Source organism: Cibotium barometz, chromosome 7 (assembly GCF_041138505.1).
Source record: "Cibotium barometz isolate CiBa-2024 chromosome 7, ASM4113850v1, whole genome shotgun sequence".
Taxonomy (NCBI): domain Eukaryota; kingdom Viridiplantae; phylum Streptophyta; class Polypodiopsida; order Cyatheales; family Cibotiaceae; genus Cibotium; species Cibotium barometz.
In genome coordinates, this window is record NC_141052.1 from 13,737,104 (window position 1) to 13,756,192 (window position 19,089).

At 46.1% G+C, this 19,089-nt stretch overlaps 1 protein-coding gene across 1 annotated transcript in view; it reads left to right on the top strand.

The window, feature by feature from the left end:
• The window catches only part of LOC147636704 (uncharacterized), a 68,589-nt gene that overhangs the window by 13,576 nt on the left and 35,924 nt on the right, over window positions 1-19,089 (top strand). Inside the window, exon 2 of the mRNA XM_086800190.1 lies at window positions 1,775-1,963. Within this exon, the coding sequence (XP_086656316.1) occupies window positions 1,796-1,963 (168 nt within the window). The 5' untranslated portion in view covers window positions 1,775-1,795. The remainder of the gene's footprint in view (window positions 1-1,774; window positions 1,964-19,089) is intronic.

The following is a 19,089-nucleotide window of genomic DNA, read 5'->3' on the forward strand; positions in this document are numbered from 1 at the left end:
GGAGTATGTGTGGACATCATTATGATCATGGAGAGCTTCTTCTTCGCCATCAACACCTTCTCCAACTTTCTTTTAAGATGTACGGTTAGCCTTAGACTTGTATGGGCAATATGGACGCATGTACGCACATGCGCAGACAAATTTAAAAAACCCTAAAAATTTCAAAAACCCTAAAACTGCTCCAAAAACCCTAAAAATTGCTTTTTGGATGTTTTTATCACCCAAAAACCATTAAAACAGGTTTATATCAGTTTTCTAGCGAGAAAGAGTTTTTCCATGGTTTTCTTCATGGACAAGGCTATAGGAGTTGTGGAGATTACTCATGGGATGAGCGAGTGTTTCATGGACTTGGACATATAGCTTGGACATGGAGAACTTGGACATAGAGCTTGGACATGGAACATGATGCTTGGACATATAGATTGGGCATGAAGCTTGGACATGAATGTGGAACTTAGGACTTGGACTTGGACTTGGACTTGGATTTGGATTTGGATTTGGATTCATTGAATTTGGATTTGGTACTAGCCCGGTAAGAGATACTTGTGGGTCATCCCATGGTGTGCTCGGCATCAGAGATCTCGTGCCTAGACATCGACATCGACTTTGATATTCTACATCGGCATATGTGTTTGTTTTGTATTCATTGATTGTATTGATCCTGGCCAGCGTGCCCGTGGATTGTTCCTGAATAAATTCTTGAAAGGGGGCGGGGCCTGTTCCCCGCTCAATGTGGTGTATTATGCAAGGTCCCCATTCCCTTTTCTCTCTCTCCTCTCTCTCTTTATATTTTTATCTCTTGGACACGTGGTTGAGTCTGTCACTGCATGCCCCGCTGGGCTTGCAACAACTGAGGGACACGTAGTTGGAGCCTGTGTCTTGGTGGGAGAAATATGGCATTGGTACTCCAGATTTGGTAAGTAACAAGTTACTAAGTATAACTTTTCTAAGAATATTGAAAGTCTTATACTTCTATTCAATGATGAATGGTGTTGATTTTTATTTGTAGAGACGCATTGCCATGAGAGTTCTCTCGCAAGATTGTAGTTCAGGACCTTGTGAGAGAAACTGGAGTACATGGGCACTTTTCCACACCAAGAAGAGAAATAGGCTCTCAACTGCACAATTGGAGAGGCTTGTGTTCTGTCATTGCAACCTGCGATTGATAGAGCAGAAAGGGAACCCCATCGAGCCTCGCCTAGTCAATCCTAACAAGATTGATATCACAAAGTGCAAGGAGATCCCTGACATCCCTCAGGAGAACAGAGATATCTATTCCATGTTGTATGAGGAGATTACAGCTACATCTCATGGTACACGATCGCAAGCAGTTGCTAGTACTAGTGCGACACCAGCAGATCATGAGGATGAGGCATTTGAGGAGGACTTAGCCAGTGGTACTAGTAGTGAGAGTGAGGATGAGCGTGATGGAGAGGATGATGAGGATGATGGGCAAGAGGATGAGCCTTGAGTCATTTATCTACGTACTTTTTTTTGGATTTGGTGGACCGTGGGACATTGTGTGATTGTCACGACTCTTGGGAGTCATCATGATTTATCTTTCTTATGATGTTTTTTATCATTGTGTTAAGTGAAGTACCAGACTCTTGGCTTCCCAGTATCATGTATGGAATGTGGATTGTAGAGAGATGAATATGGGTGTTGTTTTCTAGCATTGAATCATTGTTTACATTGAATAATAATGAATCCAATGTGTTTTCTTATGAGTCATGTTTCGTCATAGAACACAGCAAACCCTAGGGTTTTCTTGCAGGGGTGATGACTGTCCTGCAACATGGCGTTCAGAGGAATGCGAGTGTTCATTTCCCGGAAAGATTTCCCTCCTCAGTTTATTGATTCTGTGCGAGACATGCTGAGTGAGAATGGTGCAGAAGCTTGTGTTTGTTCCAACCCTTCTTGCAATGCGAGCACCGACTTCCACATTCTTCCTTCATCTCTACACGTAAGTTTGTTCTTTCCTCTGCGCTCTGATCCTTCTGACCACATCATAGCATTACATCTTTGTTCATGGATGCATGCACACATGCAGCGGTGAAACCTTTTTGTTGTTGATTTTATCATTTCAAGAACAGTTTTTTGTTTTTTTGTTTATATGATGCAAGTATTTCTTAGTGTATATATATATATATATATATATATATATATATATGTATGTATGTATGTATGTATGTATGTACGTATGTACATATATATATATATATATATATATATATATGTATATATGTACATGTATGTATATATGTACATGTATGTATATATGTATGTATATATGTATATATGTACATATATATATATGTATATATATATGTATATATGTACATATATATATGTATATGTACATATATGTACATATATGTATGTATATATGTACATATATATATGTACATATATACATACATATATGTACATATATGTACATATATACATATGTACATATATACATATGTACATATATATATGTACATATGTATATATGTACATATATGTACATATGTATATATGTACATATCTATATATATATGTACATATATATATATGTATATATGTACATATATGTACATATACATATACATATGTATATGTACATATAAATAAATAAATAAATAAATAAATAAATATATATATATATATATATATATATAGAGAGAGAGAGAGAGAGAGAGAGAGAGAGAGAGACGTCTTCAAATGACCTAGAAAATCATGAGACCAAAAAATACTATTATGTATCCACGATGATAGTGAACCTTGGAAAAGAAAACAACTATGCAAAACTAGCTACAATCTGTTGTCATTCAGAGATACCATTGTCCTTCAGAAAGCAGCCATAACATCTCCCCTCTGTGATGGGAGCTCGTCATGTTGCCGAAGGAGATTCTGGATTTGCAGCTGTTGGGTGGAGGGGTAGCACAGGCTCGATAGTGACACCAGAAGATTAATGTTGACAGAAGATCAAAATGACCTGTGAGACAAATACATAAATGCAAAACCATGTCGGTTTTGAGTTGAATCTATGGCCCAGAAAAGAAAAACATACATGAGACCATATATAAAAAACATCCTACTAATCTACTAGTAAATTTGCAATGTCAAGTATTGGTGAGTTCCTACCTTTAAGTTTGTTTGATTGTTTTAGGATCCTATTGCATGATCACCTTGTCTTCAAATTGATGGAAATTCTAGCTCCTTATCAATCATTGGCATTGCTCCATGTAGTTGTTGGTATTAGAATTACACAGGAGAGAGTAGCTATGGTCGATGAAAGATATCCATGGTGTGTGTGTGTGTGGAGAGAAAGAGAAAGAAAGTTATATTAACGACTACGAAAGGCCCAAATGACCTATGAGACCATCATGGGTACTAAAATGAAATGAAAGAAAATGACAAAGCTGAGATGCTAGAGCTGATCCATGTACAAAGAGCATAGGCTGGCATATCATCCTAAGATATCCCGCATGGGGCGTTGCAACGTGGCACTTTGAGTGGTAAAGTTGAGCCATTTTGAGGCAGTCTTGTGATGGTGTAAAATGATGGCCTTGATCCTCTTGTGGTGACACGGGCATGGGTGGGGGCCTCTGGTCGATGTCATCGACCTCTGCATAGCTCGATGGCGTCGATCCTCTCAGTCGGGCTCCTACATGAGAGAGAGAGAGAGAAAAGAGTAATTGCATGACTCAATTAAGCTTGACTGAATGTGTTAAAGTTTACACCAAGTATATGCTTTTATAGGCTGTAAGCCTTATCTGTTGACTCAAGGGAATCATCACACACATAATACAAGTGACCCATGGCGCACTTATCTTATCCACATGTAAGGGTGGGCTCACTTAGCCCATTTAGGGTTTGAACTTTGTTCACACGTAGCCACAAGTGGGTACACACAGGGATACACGCACACGATGGGTACACACAAAGACTCTGAAATACCAAACAAACCCTCCTCGAGCGATGGTAGAGTGACTTGAGACAACCTTTAATAGCCACAATGATTTGGGCTCAACAGTGCACTCTAATGCTCCATCTAAGACATGTTCTTTACTATAGATTTGTAGGCTAATAAGCATGGTTTAGAGGTTAGTTAGCTTGGTACAAAAGGCTCAAAGGCTCAACAAGTATGGCTCAGAGGCTTAATAAGCATGGACGCGCAAAGACTCGGAGGTCTAGGGAATAGGTGCCAAAAGAGCTTGACCACTCATGACTTCCAGGCTCAACAAGCATGGCTCAGAGGCTTAATAAGCACGGACGCACAAAGACTCGGAGGTCTAGGTAACAGATGCCAAAAGAGCTTGACCACTCATGACTTTCACTTACATCAGTCTGTCAGAAAGTCAACCCCTCGGGACCTAAACAGGGATAAATTGAAGAACTGGAGCCTTTTATAACACAAGGCAGTACAAAAACAAAAAAATTGACATACATGACACACTTATTACAAATTTTTTTGGGGGACAACTCGAGTAGAGGAACCATATTGACTCTCACACATAAAAACATGAATATTGATGGGAGATTAGATCCCTTCCCTCAAACAAATGCTGTTTGCGACGCCAAAAGATCAAGACACGTGTGATGGTTTCATCCATGCGCGATGCAGGAAGGATGGGTGGGTGCATAGTTACTAGGAGTTTCAGAAACGCCTAACTTGAAATGGGTTTCAGAAACGTTTCAGAAGTTTCATATCTTTTTGAAACGGCAAAAAAAAGTTTCAAACAAAAATACAAAAATATATATATTTTTAAATATAGAATGTGCAATAGTACAAGAAATAAGTGTTTAGGTCTTACTACTTAGCCTATTTATTTCAGTAGGCAGAATACTTGAAAAACATGACTCATAAGACAACACATTGGATTCATTATTATTCAATGTAAACAATGATTGAATGCTAGAAAACAACACCCATATTCATCTCTCTACAATCCACATTCCATACATGATACTGGGCAGCCAAGAGTTTGGTACTTCACTTAACACAATGATAAAAAACATCATAATAAAGATAAATCATAATGACTCCCAAGAGTCATGACAATCAAACAATGTCCCATGGTCCACCAAATCCAAAAAAAAGTACATAGATAAATGACTCAAGGCTCATCCTCTTGCCCATCATCCTCATCATTCTCTCCATCACGCTCATCCTCACTCTCACTACTAGTACCACTGGTTGAGTCCTCTTCAAATGCCTCATCCTCAGGATCTGCTGGTGTCGCACTGGTACTAGCAATTGCCTGGGATCGTGTACCATGAGATGTAGCTGTAATCTCCTCATACAACATGGAATAGATATCTCTGTTCTTCTGAGGGATGTCAGGGATCTCCTTGCACCTTGTGATATCAATCTTGTCAAGATTGACTTGGCGAGGCTCGATGGGGTTCCCTTTCTGCTCTATCAATCGTAGGTTGCAATGATAGAACACAAGCCTCTCCAGTTGTGCAGTTGAGAGCCTATTTCTCTTCTTGGTGTGGAAAAGTGCCCATGTACTCCAGTTTCTCTCACAAGGTCCTGAACTACAGTCTTGTGAGAGAACTCACATGGCAATGCGTCTCTGCAAATAAAAATCAACACCATTCATCATTGAATAGAAGTATAAGACTGTCAATATTCTTAGACAAGTTATTCTTTCTAACTTGTTACTTACCAAATCTGGAGTACCAATGCCATATTTCTCCCACTAAGACACAAGCTCCAATTGTGTGTCCCTCAGTTGTGCTGGTGGCCGTCCAAACATATGGCTACTATTCCGATATATGAGAAGCTCATCCTCCAGCGTTCTTATAAGTTGCACATCACCACCCACTAGCCTGGAAATTTAAGAGCTTCATCCTGCCTCTAGCTCTTCACTCAAGTACTGCTCCTCACTTCTCCAAAGAGGATGCAAAATGTGTGCAACTGCGTGGATTGGCCTATGAAACCAATCCCAGCATTGGTTCCATATCTCCCTAATATCTTGAACTCTGCATATGAGTTCAAAGTTGCAAGTGGAAAAACAAAAAGTAAGCAATGAGCATATACTTCAATCTTATAAGTTCTATGATCTATCTAACTTCAAGAGAAATAATAAGAGTGATACCTCTCAGGAGACAATAATGTACAAACATCGAGGGCTTCTTCAATCTTGTCCATGAACTCATAGAGGAGCCCAATGGTACTCCCCTCCATGTCCGTGAGTCGAAGGACACTATACATGGGATTGAGTGTCTTGACAAGTGCCTGCGCATCATTCCACCAAGTCTCCCTCATGACCATACGAGCAAATGAAACTGACTTTGGTGCATCTTTGTCATCGCATGTTGCCCACTCACGACAGAATTGGCTCTATACATGTTGCCCACTTATCTTCTCAGGGACTGTAGAGCAGCATGAGTGAGATGTGGCATAGAATTTGCAACTCTTGCAAGACAATGAGTTGTTTATCAATGCCAAGAAGAGTGAGTTTGGTTGGAGTACAGGAAATCCATTACTTGGGATACAAGTTCTTCAGGTAGTAGCCTCGACCCTGAGAAGGTATAGGCCATTCTCAATTGGATGTTCCCACTACAGACCAGGAAATCCGCTTATTTGTGGGTCTTTGTAGGAGTCCAGTAGTGTGCTAGAAATTCAAGGCAAAGACTTGGACAGTATGAAGGCACATTATCCGGATTCGGAAGAGTTCGGGACTCTATATGAGTTAGCCCTCAATTCAGAACTAGGCCACTATAGTATTGTAGCAAACTGGGATGCCCATCGTGCAGGCACACTAAATCGCTAGGGTCCTCTCTAGGGAAATATACCCTCAGGAGTTGGCACAGGCTAGGGAGATGGCGACACCTCTGTCCCACTCCACTACGCACTCACATAGACTCAAGAACGGAACACCACACAAGAGCTACCTCAGTGACATACATGCAACACAAGATGCAAGTAGGCAAAAGTTGGGACACCACAAGACCGTAAGACCATGTATTGCATTGGGGATCCCTCTCGGTACACCACAATCTCTCTATATACAATGGGCATGGCCTTGGGCTATCATGAGCCAAGTGCTAAAAGTGGTCACTGACAGATGCCGCTGGAGTAGGTGAGAGCGCCGAGCACAAGTAGGTGACAGATGCCGTTGGAGTGAGTGAGGCGCGCCGACGAGAAGGTGGGCACTGCTTCGTCGGTGGAAGTAGGGTCGTCGAAGATTCCCACTTTGTGTGGTTGGTGGTTGGCCTTGTGGGCACCCTTGAGATTCATGAACTTTGGGATGCGTGATCTTGGGGGTGCTTGATCTTGGGGTTCACATAGTGAGGATGCCGACTTGGGGATGCTCGATCTTGGGGGTTCACACAGTGAGGATGCCGACTTGGGGATGCCCGAACTTGGGGGTTCACAGGCTTGGGTGCCTGTCCACAGGCAGTGAGGGTGGCTACAGGTCCCCTACCAATTAATCTGTTCACTGTCCCGGTGAACACCAGAAGTAGAGAGACACATGTTGAGGTGAAGCTGTAGATGGACCGCCACAGGTCAAGGAGAAGGTGGGGAGGAAGTAGGACCACCACAGGTCCAAGAGGAAGTGTCGAGCAAAAAGGACACGACATGCCCACAAGAAATACTGGTGAGAAGAGAGTGCCCACCACAGGCCTCATCGAGCGAGAAATAAAACCATTTGCCGCTTCATCTTTCCCTATGGATACAACACATACTCATGTTGCAGGTGAGGGTTGGTGAACTAAGATAGTTGGAACTAAGACCGCCTCTGCTGTGATAGGTAAGAAGAATTTCAAGGCGGAGTAGGGGGAAAATGTGGGGGTCCCTAAGGGTGTGGGTAAGGCAGCTCTAGGGGTGCGCAAGACAAAAAAGGTGGCAAAGGGAGGGGGTGGCTGGGCGCAAGGAGGGTGACCTTGGGGTGTGTGCAAGGAGTTGATGGCGTCAAGGGTGGCTGAGGATGGTGTGCGCAGAAGCCGAGAGACAACCAATGCGAATATGTATTTTGAATGTTGGGGGTGCGCGAGTTTGAATTGGGCAAAGGAAGTGACAACAATGGGGGTGGTGCGCAAGGTGAAATTGTGGAGTGCACAAAGTGAAATTGCGGGGTGCACACAATTATGATTATTTGTGAATGTTGGGGGTACACAAGTTTTGAATGGCGAAGGAAGCGGCCGTAGTGGGGGTGCGCAAGGTGAAAGCATGGGGGTGCGCACAATTATGATTATTTTTGAATGTTGGGGGTGCGCAAGGTGAAATTGTGGGGGTAAGGAACATCAATCGGAAGAAGATAATGAGTCACCTATCAATCAATGACAATGCTTCATTGGATCATGATAGTGATATTGATATTGATATTGATATTGATATTGATATAGAACCCCATCTTTTCATTGAGCTTCCATTAGATATAGACATTGATGAAGCAACACATATGGATTTATTACAAGATGGGATAGATTCATGATCTTGACATTGTTTGCTTCTCAAAATTTTTCAACTATCTTTTTTTTTTTTGGGCTCAAAACATGGCTCCAAGTTTTTTAATAGATGATTTTTTAAAATTATATATCATTTTTTGTGTGCATGTGACAAGTCCATAATCAGATGTGGACTTTATGTACCGAGGATCCGTCTAGCCGCATCCAAGTGTGGCTTCCTAGGGGTCTGCATAAACTGACTCACAAGTCTAATAACATAGCTCAAGTCTGGCCTTGTAATGGTCATGTAGATCAAACTACCTGCCATGCGCCTGTATGTAGTGGGGTCCTCCAAAAGGGAAATGGTGGGGGTGTGCACAATTATGATAAAAAAAAAATGTTGGGGGTGCATGAGTTTGAATTGGCAAAGGAAGCAGCTATAGTGGGGATGCGCAAGGTGAAATTGTGGGGGTGCGTACAATTATGATTTAAAAAAAAATGTCCGGGGTGCACAAGTGAACGGTCCGGGTGCGCAAGTTGGGGGTGCACAAGGGGAGGGGTGCGAAGCTTGGGTCCCCAAATTGGAATGGGGTGAAAGTGTGGGGTCCCCAAGGTAGATGGCCCAAGGGGAGTAGGGTGCTCTTTTTTGGTTTTTTTTTGAGGGTGTGCAAGGTGGGTATTGGGGTGCGCGAGGGGGATACGGGGTGAAGGTATTATGCCCAAGGGGAGGATGTGGTGAAGGGGGGCAGTAGGGTAGGGTGGGGGTGCACAGAGGGAAGGAAGGAAGGAGGATGCGGATGCACGAAAAAGAGGGGCATGGAATGCGCAAGTGTGTAGGGTTTGCACTATAGATGGGGATGCGCAAAAGGGGTGCGAGGATGCATGGGATGGGGAAGGGGTCCACGTGGGGATGCACGAGATGCACGGATGGGGATGCACGAGGGGTCCATGGTGAGGGGATGGGAATGCATGAGATGGGGATGCACAAGGGGGATGCACGGGATGGGGATGCATAGGATGTGCAAGGGGGTCCACGGGATGGGGATGCACGAGGGGGCCCACGGTGAGGAATTGGGGATGCATGAGGGGGGTGCATGAGAGGGATGCTCGGAAGTGTGGGGATGCACGGGATGGGGATGCATGGAAGTGTGGGGATGCACGGGATGGGGATGCACAAGTGGGATCCACGGGGCTGCTGAGGGGAGGGAGGTGGAGGTGGGAAGGCACTTGGAGCGCATGGGGCACCCCCAAGGGAAAAAGCGGATGGAGGGATGCTCAGGGGAAGAAAGCGGCAAGGGACACCTGGCGTGGGGGGGGTGCGTGAGAGGGTGGCCCACGGGGGTGTACACACTTGGGACACTGGTGCACAAAGGGGTATACACCCAAAGGAAAAAAAACGGTCCTATTCCCAAAAAATAAAAACCTGCACACTCGAGTGGCAATGCGATGATGGGAACAAGGATGGGGCTGTCGAAAAAAAAAAACATGTGCATCACTTTGGGTGTGCCACCTCATGTGAGGAAGGAGGGCAAGGAAAGATGGGGGGTTGAGGCGAGATTGAGAGCAGGGAAGTCAGCACAGACCTAGATTTTGTTATTCTTCTTCTTGGGGGTGATCACCATGGGGGAGAGCCACTCCTTTGTAGGCACGGCCCCGGATTGGTTGGGTACCCTCTTGGAGAGGGATGGTGTGCATGCCTATGTCGGCTAGCACGTTGTCGAGATCTTGGTAGGTCTAGATGAATACATCCTTGTAGGAGTGGAAAAAAGTGGTGGCTTGGTCGAGTAAGGCAGGGTGATCCCATAACCAGGAAGCCAGTAGAATGGGACGTGGATCCTCCGGGGTGCCTAGGTTGAACTCCTTGACTGGGTCCTGACATGAAGGAAGTGGGAGGGGCTCTCCAGTTGCCGCGGAGTTAGAAAGGATGATGGGATCATGTGCTGGTTGTTGGTCCAGGGGAAAGTCACCAAACTGCTCCTTGGTGCAAGATGGGGTTAGTTCCTCTACAGGGATTGGGGGCTCCACGGTAGCCGTGACCTTGGGTTGGCCCGAGATGGGTTTGGCTATGGGTGGATTTGAGAGCGCCTCTGTTGTGGCTGATCCCTTGGTGGTGGCCGATGGTTCAGATGTGATGGAGGTAGAGTGCTTGCCACGCCTCCTATCAGTGACAAGCTCTCCCAAGCTAATCACCTCAAAGTGCTGGATCGTGAGGTCCTGAGGGGTGGAAGCGTCATGAACCTCCGTGATGTCCACCATGTAGCAAGAGAGATCCCTGCAGCTTGGAGCCAGTCCAGGAGCTCTGAGTCGTCCCCGTAAGGCACTATACCTTCCTCCATTTGTGTGGGTGCGACCATCGCACCCCGCACGGCCTGGTCTAGGCCTTCTTCAAGTTTGAGCTCTTTTTGGCTATGGGACTGAGGGATCCACAACCTATCGGTACCCCAGTCGTGCATTACGTTGGCACCTCGCAGCCATGGTCAGTCAATCATTAAGGAGTATGCCCCTTTGACTTCTGGAAGACGGATGACTATAAAATCGAGAGAGAAGACAACATCTTGAATTTGGACCGGTACTCCCTCCACGAGCCCCAAAGGTGTCGCCTCACACTGGTCAACCATTCGGACATGGAAGTTGGCTGGTCTGGTGATTTGCAGACCAGTGGCTTTGAGAGTGAACTCCGGCATCACGTTGACTCTAGATCCACCATCCACAATGTCTCCAGAGAGAGAGGGGTACCATTGATTTGTACTTGAAATCGGTGAGGGCGTTGATTGCATGAGTGATGCCCAGACATTTTGTAACTTGCAGGCTTGCCCGAATCCATGACTCGCCACCTGGAAGGTTTGACCCCTCCTCCAGTTGGTGTAGTAGCAGTTCCAATTGCATTCGGGCAACCGAGCTAAATTGGAGCAGTCGGTAGAGTGACATCCCCACCTTGCTCTCCTTGAGGAGGTCAGCCAGGGAAGCTGTTGAAGGTGCAGGGTGGGGAGTCACATCAGCATGCCCAGTAGGGAACACGGGTGGAGCCTCTTGAAGGTCTTTGATAGTTCGTAGAAAGGCGTGGTCTACCACATTATGAGAGATGTGAGAGGGGACTTCACCTTGCTCCGTTGATGGTTCTGGTTCTCCAAGGGCTCGCTTTGAGCACGAGTGACCATACCTGTGGTGGGGTGCTCCACATGAGATGAGGGTGGTGGGTTATTTGGGTGAGGGGACACTCCCAAGGTGAAGGATGGGTGAACTGGCACCGAGGAAGGGGCGTTTGTAGCACTTCCCACAGAGACTAAGTGAGTGGCAACTGACATTGGGGAGGGAAAGTCAATGGAGGCACCAACTTGTTGCTTCGGGCAGTCCCGGGTGTAGTGATCCTTGGCCTAAGGGTAGTGACGGCATGGTGGTGTCCTTCTGGATGAGGACATCGGCCTTGGTAGTGATGTACTCTCCACAACGGTAGCATAAAATGGGACGGTTACGGGGAGCAGAGGGCGGGGGGCAGGGGTGACTGCAAGGGTGGCGGGTGTAGGAGGTGGTGGGGTGGGCATGAGGGGTGGAAGGTAAGGGTTAGGGGGTGAGGGTGGGTGTGGGTATGTAGGAATGGCGGGTGGGTAGACAGGTGTGGGTGCGGGGGTGAAGGATGTGAAATGACCGGTGTGGGTGGGTGGCGGATGAAACGGTTGTCGGTGATGCATTTGGTGGAAGCCCTTCAAATAGTAGCAATCCTTGTCCTCATGACCACCTTTCTCACAGAAAGAGCAGTACTTTCTCCGTGGGCACTCTTGGGGGGAGTGCTCGGGGGCTTGGCAAATGGCGCACCACACTGTTTTCTTTGCTTCTTGTAGCCCCTTGAGTTCTTCTATCTCCTTCTTTAGCTGGGCCAGGGTGTTGTCTTTACTTTGCACCTTGTGGAGCTTCAAGGCGTCCAACTCCCTTGTGAGTGTGGCCACAGGGTCGGCGGGTGTAGCAATCCTTGTCCTCATGACCACCTTTCGCACAAAAAGAGCAGTACTTTCTCCGTGGGCACTCTTGGGGGGAGTGTCCGGGGGCTTGGCAAATGGCGCACCACACTGTTTTCTTTGCTTCTTGTAGCCCCTTGAGTTCTTCTATCTCCTTCTTTAGCTGGGCCAGGGTGTTGTCTTCACTTTGCACCTTGTGGAGCTTTAGAGCGTCCAGCTTCCTTGTGAGTGTGGCCACAGAGTCGGCGGGTGAGGACATGACTCTAGAGGCTGAAGAATTGTTGTCACATTCAAACATCAAGCGGGCATTTCCAGTTGAGAGATCGACTCTTGGAAGTCTAGCAAGGTGGTACTGCAGGCTTGCTTTCTTTGATCTTTTGTTGGGTGGATTGGGGCAAGGCTTGTAGCGCCCATTGCTTGACCATAAAGTCACCTGGGTAGGTTGGCAGACGAGATACCAAGACCCTTGTCCGCGTCATCAGCTCAGACACGCTACGCTCTCCCCGTGCAAGAGTTGAAGTCTTCCCAAGTCTTGGAGAATGCGGTCTTCATAGTTGCTGGGCCTGAAGGTGCGAAGGAAGGTATCCCTCAAGGTGGGCTAGTCCACGAAATGTCTCTTGCAAACTAACTAAACCACTTGTCAGCAGAGCTTTTTAGAGTGGATGGGAATAAAGCCAAGTAGGCATCCTCCCGCTCGAGACCACAGCTTTTGCACATAGAGATGAAGCGCCGCACGTGGTCATCCCCATCTTCCGAGGTGGAACCCTTGAACATGGGAAACTTGATGTTAATCCGGCCCAACACCACTGACAAGGGTTCTCAAACCGAAGGGTTGTTCTCGGGGTGACCTTGATTCATGGAGAGGAGCAGGAGCACTTTTTGGGGGCACAAAGTGGACTGATCGCTTGTGGCTATAGCACTTGACAGATAGGGGACTCTTGATGGGACTGATGGAAGGAGAACTCCGTGAACGTGTATTGGGCATGCAGAGATGATGAACTATGACAGACTCAAAATTTTGGGAACTCCTAACTCACATGAGTCCCTAGCAAGATCGCCAAATTTCTAGTGTACCTGTAGCAGACTGGGATGCCCGTCGTGGAGGCACACTAAATGACTAGGGTCCTATCTAGGGTAGTATACCCTCAAGAGTTGGCACAGGCTAGGGAGATGGCGACACCTTTGTCCCACTCCACTGTGCACTCACACAGACTCAAGAACGGAACCATAAGACCATGTATTGCATTGGGGATCCCCCTCGGTACACCACAATCTCTCTATATACAATGGGCGTGGCCTTGGGCTATCATGAGAGCCAAGTGCGTAAAGTGTTCACTGACAGATGCCGTTGGAGTAGGTGGGAGCGCCAAGCACAAGTAGGTGACAGATGCCGTTGGAGTGGGTGAGAGGCACCGACGAGAAGGTGGGCATTGCTTCGTCGGTCAAGTGGGTAGCCAAACTTGGAAGGATTCCCGCTTTGTGTGGCTGGTGGTTGGCCTTGTAGGCGCCCTTGAGGTTCATGAACTTTGGGATGCTTGATCTTGGGGGTGCTTGATCTTGGGGTTCACATAGTGAGGATGCCGACTTGGGGATGCCCGATCTTGGGGGTTCACATAGTGAGGATGCCGACTTGGGGATGCGTGATTTTGGGGGTTCACGGGCTTGGGTGCTTGTCTATAGGCAGTGAGGGTGGCTACAAGTATATGGGATGGTTGGTTGTTTTTTCAAGAACCGTCTGTGTACTCCAAGAAAATCGCCAAGTACTTCTCTAGGATGCCCATGATTCTCTTGTTGGGGCTCATAGGGGTATCAACAGTACCTTGGAGAAGTCAAAGAGGTCATTCTATTGGCCTAAGATGCAACAGGATGTCTACCAACATGTCCAATCATGTTTAGATATGTCAGAAAGTGAAAGTTCCTCATACCAAATAGACTGGGTTACTTCAACCTTTGCCTATTCTTGCGGGACCCTTTCACGACATCAGTATGGACTTCGCGGGCCCTCTTCCCGTCTTAGTGGATCTCGCGAAACACATTGTATGAAAATTGTTGACAGATTCAGTAAGTTTTGCATGCTCATTCCATGCAAGTAGACAGCCACAATCGAGGACATAGCTCGCTTGTTCATTCGATTTTGGTACCCCATTGGTGGTTTGCCACGGACTATCACATCAGATAGAGATCCAAAATTTATGTTCCATTTTTGGAGAGCATTGTTTGACAACTTTGGGACTAAGTTGTAGTTGTCCAGTGCATTCCATCCTTAAACAGATGGCCAAATAGAAATTTACAATCAATTGGCCTTTGACGTTCTCAAATCATACTACCATGATCAACAATCGAAATGGGAACAATATCTTCCTTTGGTTCAGGCAATCCTCAATGATACTCACTCATTGAGTATTGGCCGGACGGCGTATGAGGCAGCATTTGGTCGCCGGTTCTCATCTCTTTTGACGAGACAAGTGTCACCATTTCTTGATGCCAATAAAACCACCGAGACATTCTCGGAAATCATGGAGTCAGTGAAGGAGCGCCTTGCTAAGGCTCAGGAAGCATATACCCGGCAAGCCAACAAACCCAGATGAGATGTCAACTTAAAGGAACGGGATTCGGTATATCTCCGCATCATGAAACAATGGCTAAAGAAAGTGGGCAAGTGTTGTTCCAAACTATCATTCCGAAGTTTCGGCCCATTTCTAGTCATTCATAAGTTAAGTGATGTCTCTTTAAAGTTAAAGTTGCCGGAAAGTTGGACTATGCACAATGTCTTTCATGTTTCTTGGTTGAAGCCATATGTAGGTCCGGAATTGCAGGATATATCAGAAGAGCAACAACCGGATATGATTGACGAAGCTGAAGTTATAGAGCCAGAACAGATTCTCCTCCAGAGATGGAAGCATGGATCCGGTCAAAGAATACGACAATTCTACACGAAGTTTAAAGACTGTGGAACCCATGAAGCATTTTGGGTAGATGAAGAGTTCTTCCAGGAGTACCCCCAGTTGTTGGCGGACTACTTGGAAGCCCTGAACCTGCCGCCAAGTTAAGCAGGAGGGAATGTCAGGTGCACCTTGCACTGGGGTACACAGTGACACACTGGCATGATCATCAGTGCAGCATTTGTACAGAAGTAGAACCTTGTCTAAGATTATTTGTCGTATGCCATGACCCTATTGTGAGCCCTGAGTTCAGGGACAGTCAGGCACGAGCTACGTAGGTCAGTCTCTGAGCTTTAGAGGTCAGCAGTCCTCTTAACCCACTTGGAGAAAGCATCATTCAGAAGCATGTAGGGTCAGCCCTAGCTTTAGGTCAAGCATTAGCAGGCATGTAGACATCTTTAGGTGTGTCCATGGGCTTATCGGCCTGTCCAAGAGCCTAGCCCTGGACAACCTTGTTTACCAATTGACCAACATGGGGGTTGATATATGCCCAATCGGCCAGCATTTGCTGCAGGCCGACAGCATGTGGGTATAGTACTCCAGTCGGCCAGGTTATAAAGCAAGTCAGATAGCATGAATAATAAGATTTTCCCATGCGTTGCTGTTTATAGCATTTAATGCTATTTAATTGGTGTTTCTTTGTCCATGCCGAACTGGCTGACAGCCTTGTGCTGGCCGACCAGCAGCAAAGTGATATATAAATACATGCGCATCAGTTCTCCACCATTAAATTCAGGTACTCAGAAAAGTACGTACAGTTTGCAGCATTCAATCAACTCCAGGGCCCAGGCTAAGGAAGGAAGCTCCTCTTCATACTCAGCCAGCATACGTGCAGTCCTACAGCTATTTGGACTTGCATTAGTGGCCAAGGAGAGTCTTCAGCAGAGCCTCGAAATAGGTGGTACTCAGTCGATGTACGTCTTCCTCGTTCTTGCGTTGGGCATTCATATCACTTGTATTGAGCATTGTACAATATTTCTCGAAAGAATAATATAAGCAAATACTCCTGCTTGGTTTGGGGGTGGGCGGGGGGGGGTGGGGCTTCAGTGGGTATTGGGACCCAATACTCTGTCTTCTTCTATATTCTCACTCTCTGCCCTCTCTCTCTCTACTCTCTAGAGTTGATGCTAAAGATTCTCACCACATAAAGGTATAAAGAAGGCCCTGTTGTGCATTATCACAATCAAGCGCAGTGCATGTAACAATTGTGGGATGCCATTCAAAGGAGGTATCATAGAGAGAACTCTACTCAAAAGATTGCCTTGGAGAATCAGCTTGCTAACCTGAAGATCTCCGATACTGTCAACAACATGCACTAGTTTGATTGGCGAATCACCCTTGGAATGTCAAGTCTTAGGGCTTTGCTGATATGATCGGTAGTCCTATGACATGGACTAGTATTTCCAAAGGGATGGGAGTTTTGCTGATATGATCAGTAGCACTTTGGCAGTGCTAGTGTGACTAGTAGGCCTAGAGGTGTGACCAGTATGATTGGGAACACTGGTGCTCGGGGTCATCTAGTATCACTAGATCCCTGAGTGAGATACATGGTTCGAGAACGGGGGATTTCCAATGTATATTTTCATATGCATCTCATTGTGTTGTCAAGTTTTCCACATCGTTTATACTCACTAAACTGAGTGTGGTGGTAATTGGTAAAGCTATCTGTACTTCGTGTCTTTAATGTGAGGTTTAATATTCTTAGGAATTTGGATTGTACCACCCACCTCGGTTTCAGAGTTTGTTACCATCTAGAAGGAGTTGGTCTTTTTGGGGAGCAAGGCTACCGATGAAGACTTTGTTCATCGGCTCCTCGCCAAATTGCTCGAAACTTTCTTATCTTTCTGTGATACTATTTCACTTCTTCTCTCTACTCCTGATTTGCATACAGTTGTTGGCATGCTTCAGGATAGAGCTACGAGGAAGAAAACAAGTCATGGTGCTTCAGAGACCCTTCTTCATGTTAAGGGCAAAGGCAAATGGTAGTCTAAGGGTTCTACCAGTAACAAAGTTGACTCTAAACTTGCTAACAATCTTGCTCATAAGGACCTTACTTTCCATTATTGTGGTCACAAAGGTCACATTCAACTTGATTGCCGCAAGAAGAAGAGAGAAGGTGGTTCTACAAAGAAGCTCACCAATCAAACCTCTCCATCTACCAACCAATCCCAGAGATACTCTTCCACCAAGGAGACTATCTTCACTGGCATTGAGGAGCTTCCCGCAGACTCACCTATTCTTGCCACCTCACGTCCTACGGATTGGGTGGTTAACAGTGGGTGCACTACTCACGTGACTCATGACAGGTCCATTTTGCATGATATTTGGCCTAGCTCTTCGAAGGTGTCCATTGGTGATGCTTCCAATCTTGAGGCCTCTTGTGTGTGGGTAACGTGTGACTTAACTCTTCTCATGGCTAGCCTTCTACCATCCAAGATGTGCTTTATGTTCCCAAGCTCTCTAGCAATCTGCTCTCAGTGTTTTGGATTGCAAAGAAAGGCTATGGCGTGTACTTTGACAGTTTAGTTGTTGAAGTCATTGACACCAGCACCTTGTAGATTGTTGCCATAGGTGCACAAAAAGGCAGTGTTTACAGGTTGAAGGACTTTGGTGGCTCTTTGAATGAGTCACATTCTCATTTGTTACAACTTCTGCAAAGCTATTATGCCTTGGTAGCTCAGGTGGATACAACGTTGTGGCATGCTCGCTATGGACACTTGAACTATGCTTCTCTTCAACAGGTTACAACTGTCTTCTCAATAGATGGTCAAGGGTCTTCCGCACAGCTGAAACCCTCCCACTCCACTTGTGTGGCTTGTTTGCATGGCAAGCAACACATAGAGCCGAGACTACTCATCGGGCTTCTCACATCTTGGAGCTTATACATATGGACTTGTGCAATCCCATGCGGACTACTACCCAGGGTGGTGCCACGTACTTCATGCTTATTATTGATGATTTCTCATGTAAAGTTTGGCTGTATCTTTTGGCGGAAAAATCTCAGGCTTTCTCTTGCTTTCAAGAGTGGATGGCTCTGGTTGAGAATGACCACACAGAAGGATCGGCAAGTCGGACAAACAACGGAGGAGAATTCATCTCTAGAGCCTTCCACAGCTTTTGTTCCCAGAAAGGTATTGGTTGTCAGTTCTCCACACTTGGCACTCCACAACAAAATGGTGTGGTTGAACGCCAAAACAGGACTGTTTAGGAGATGGCCTGAACCATGCGTTCTTTGATCTTCTTCCCTCTTTTTGGGGAGAACTTGTGACCACTGTTGTCTACATCGTCAACAGTTCTCCCACAAAGGTAGTTGCTAATATGACACCAGAGGAGGCTTTTACACGATAGAAACCTTCAGTCACATGTCAAGGTTTTTGGCTGTGATGCCTATGCTCATATCCTTCATTTTGCCAGGTCCAAATTCCCAAATCCAGGAAGTGCAAATTCCTTGGTTATAGCTCGCAATCCAAAGCTTATAGATTATGGGATCCGGAGAAGAAACCCTTAGTGATTTTCCACGATGTTCACTTTGTTCGCTTGTTGCCTTTAGCCACTCTCTCACTGATGTTGAAGCACAGGCGGCACCATTCGACTAGGTGTCGGGAGGATGGAGACGACGACATGAGTTGTCGATGATGGAGAGGTTTCTTAAGTGAGTGCGACCTTGGTAGATGGAAGAGAGGCATGGCTCACACTCAGGGCGCACAGCGGGGAGTCGACAGCCGTGGCAAGGGGTAGTGGATGGTCGCATGAGCAGAGGGATAAGGAAAGCTCACCATTAGAGAGGGCAAGGAAAGGCGGTCGCG